Here is a 2,646-nt window from a genome sequence, read left to right on the forward strand (position 1 = left end):
CGGACGCTGACTTCTGTCCAGTCCTTGGTGGGTGGAGCAGCGTTCAGGGACGGGAGGCTTTGGAGGAGGTGGAGGTGGTCTTCAGAGCGTGAGAGCTGCTCCACCTCAGAGCTTCTCTTCTTCAGCTCAGAGATTTCCTGTTCCAGCTCTTTGATGAAGCCTTCAGCCTGTTTCTCTGTCTCTCTCTGCTTCTCTTTGATCGTGTCGATGAGCTCGGCCTGGCTTCTCTCAACAGACTCCTTCAGAGCGCTGAAGACCTGAACACCACCTGCTATCTCTCTGTCTGCATCTTCCTTACTGAGCTCCACCGAGCGTTTGATCTCCTGAATCTTCAGTCGTCTCTTCTGGATCATCTGCTGAGTTTCAGCCTCTGTCTTCCCCAGCTCGGCCTTCTTTCCTTCATATTCTTCTTTCAGAGGAACAACATCATGTGTCTTGTGGTCTGAAACAGTGCAGAGCATGCAGACACACATCTGGTCGGTCTTACAGAACAGCTGCAGCAGTTTATCGTGCTTCGTACACATCCTGTCTTCCAGGTTCTCCACAGGGTCGATCAGCTGATGTCTTTTCAGGCCTGCCATTGTCAGATGAGGCTCCAGGTGAGTCTCACAGTAGGAGGCCAGACACACCAGGCAGGACTTCAGGGCCTTCAGTTTGGTTCCAGTGCAGACGTCACAGGGAACTTCTCCTGGTTTGGCAGCTTGTTGCTCTGAGCTGCTGCTGCTGGCTTTCTGTTGAGCTGACTGTCTGAACTGAGCAGCCATCTCAGAGATGAAAGTGTTGACCTGCAGCTCAGGTTTTGAGTAGAAAATCTGTTTACAGTTGGGACACTGATACGGGACATTAATATTCCAGTGTTGAGTGATGCAGGTTTTACAGAAGTTGTGTCCACATGGTGTGCTGACTGGATCAGTGAACACATCCAGACAGATGGAGCACAGAAACTGATCTTCAGTCAGCAGACAGCTGGCAGCAGACATATCCACACTCTGAGGACAACAAGGGTGAAACAACAAAACTGCAATTACATATCTTTTTATTATTTGTTTCATAACATCAGTTGGAGAGAGGGACACATTTACAAAGAAAATAAAGAATCAGAAATATGAGGTGTGGTTGTCAATGAAATTGCATCAGCATCTTATTTACTGAGACAGCCCATTACTCAGTCAGGTCCTGGACTATGCTACGATGGAAGTATTGCTCAAATGTGCAGTTCAGTGGTGGTATTTCTATGAGATCACCACGCTCAGAAAATACGTGGAGATATACATCCCAAAACATTTACCTTAAACCTGCTCCAAATATTACTCAAAATATATTGTAATTTTGAGCCCTAATCTAATTATTTATACACCAGCTAGCATTAACCTAGAACAAAAAGAAGAGAAAACAAGACAATCTAATACACACAAAAAGCCTTTGGTTCTGTGTGGTTTTACGTCATGTTAGAGGGTGACCTCTGGCCAATCGCTGCCTGAGCCACTCACTGATATGGCTGCATACTGAAGCTGAACTATAACTACTGAGGAGGTAATGAGGGATCGATAAGCACTGCTTTTCAGTTTCCCCATCCAGATTTATCCTGCCTGTCTGGGGGATTGACCTTCCAGTCACAAGCTCACTTTTCTAACCTTTCGACCACTAAATTTAAATCTGCAAAATCATAATCGGCCTATTATAGTAGCCCCCCCCCCCCCACACACACACACACACATTAAATAATAAGTAAAAAAAAGTTCAATTCCACTTTACCAACATTATTTAAATTTTTATTATTTAAATTTATTTAGCCAGTATTTGACTTTATTATTAGTTGCGTTATTTCTCAATTAAAAATGGCTACGGCCCTGAGAGGAACTTCCTGGTTGAGTAGAGCTCAGGTTAGTTAATACTGGTAACAGGAAACAACCAGGGTGCAGTTACTGTGATTTGGTGTTTACCTGTGTTTTGCAGATCACATGCAGTTTTAATGGAAACTAAAACAAATCTACAGCATCATATCTTTTATCTGGTAAAACAGATGTAAAACAGTCAGATTCTGGTTTGAACTAAACTTTGACCAAATACTGAGTCAGTGTATTTTGGCTTTGTAGGGCCGTGTACTCACCAGGGTTTGGCAGAGATTCTGCTGTTCTGTAGAGAAAAACCTGATGGATTCAGTTGAAAGTTTCTTCACAGAGAAACAGAGAGACTTGTCTCGACTGCAGCTCTGCTGTCACTCAGACAAACTTTCACTTTGTGTGAGGAAGTGAGTTTTTATGCCTCCTTAGGAAATACCTTGAAACAGAAACAATATGAGTTTGTACTTTTTGTTTCCTCTTTTTCTACAATTAAAGGTTCAGTGTGGATTGATAAGATAAGATTTAGTGGCATCTAGTGGCGAGGATTGTGAATTGCAACACTCTGTCCACTCTACTATTGCCATAGACTGTATATTACTGGACGAAGCCACCCTGCTGATTTGAATGGAGAGCAGTGAAGCCAGTTTTGGACCAATAAAATACTACTACAGGGCTGCTTCCTGTTGGCACCAGCATCTACTGCGCATGTTCGCACAGCATAACCGTGGTTTAATGACGTAGAACAACGGCAGAAACACTGTAATTCTGGTAACTGCATAGCTGAGCCAACAAAAGTTTCATG

General features: G+C 43.5%; 1 protein-coding gene across 1 annotated transcript; it reads right to left on the minus strand.

Moving 5' to 3' along the window:
- Window positions 1-5: 5 nt before the first annotated feature.
- On the minus strand, window positions 6-2,164 carry LOC123966397 (E3 ubiquitin/ISG15 ligase TRIM25-like; the record flags this gene model as incomplete). Its single annotated transcript, XM_046042563.1, has 2 exons — window positions 2,111-2,164; window positions 6-989 (listed from the first exon to the last, which is right to left on the minus strand). A coding segment is annotated over exon 2 (975 nt), but the record flags the coding sequence as incomplete, so codon positions are not given.
- Window positions 2,165-2,646: the final 482 nt, after the last annotated feature.

Source organism: Micropterus dolomieu, unplaced genomic scaffold, assembly GCF_021292245.1.
Source record: "Micropterus dolomieu isolate WLL.071019.BEF.003 ecotype Adirondacks unplaced genomic scaffold, ASM2129224v1 contig_13341, whole genome shotgun sequence".
NCBI classification, from domain to species: Eukaryota; Metazoa; Chordata; class Actinopteri; order Centrarchiformes; family Centrarchidae; genus Micropterus; species Micropterus dolomieu.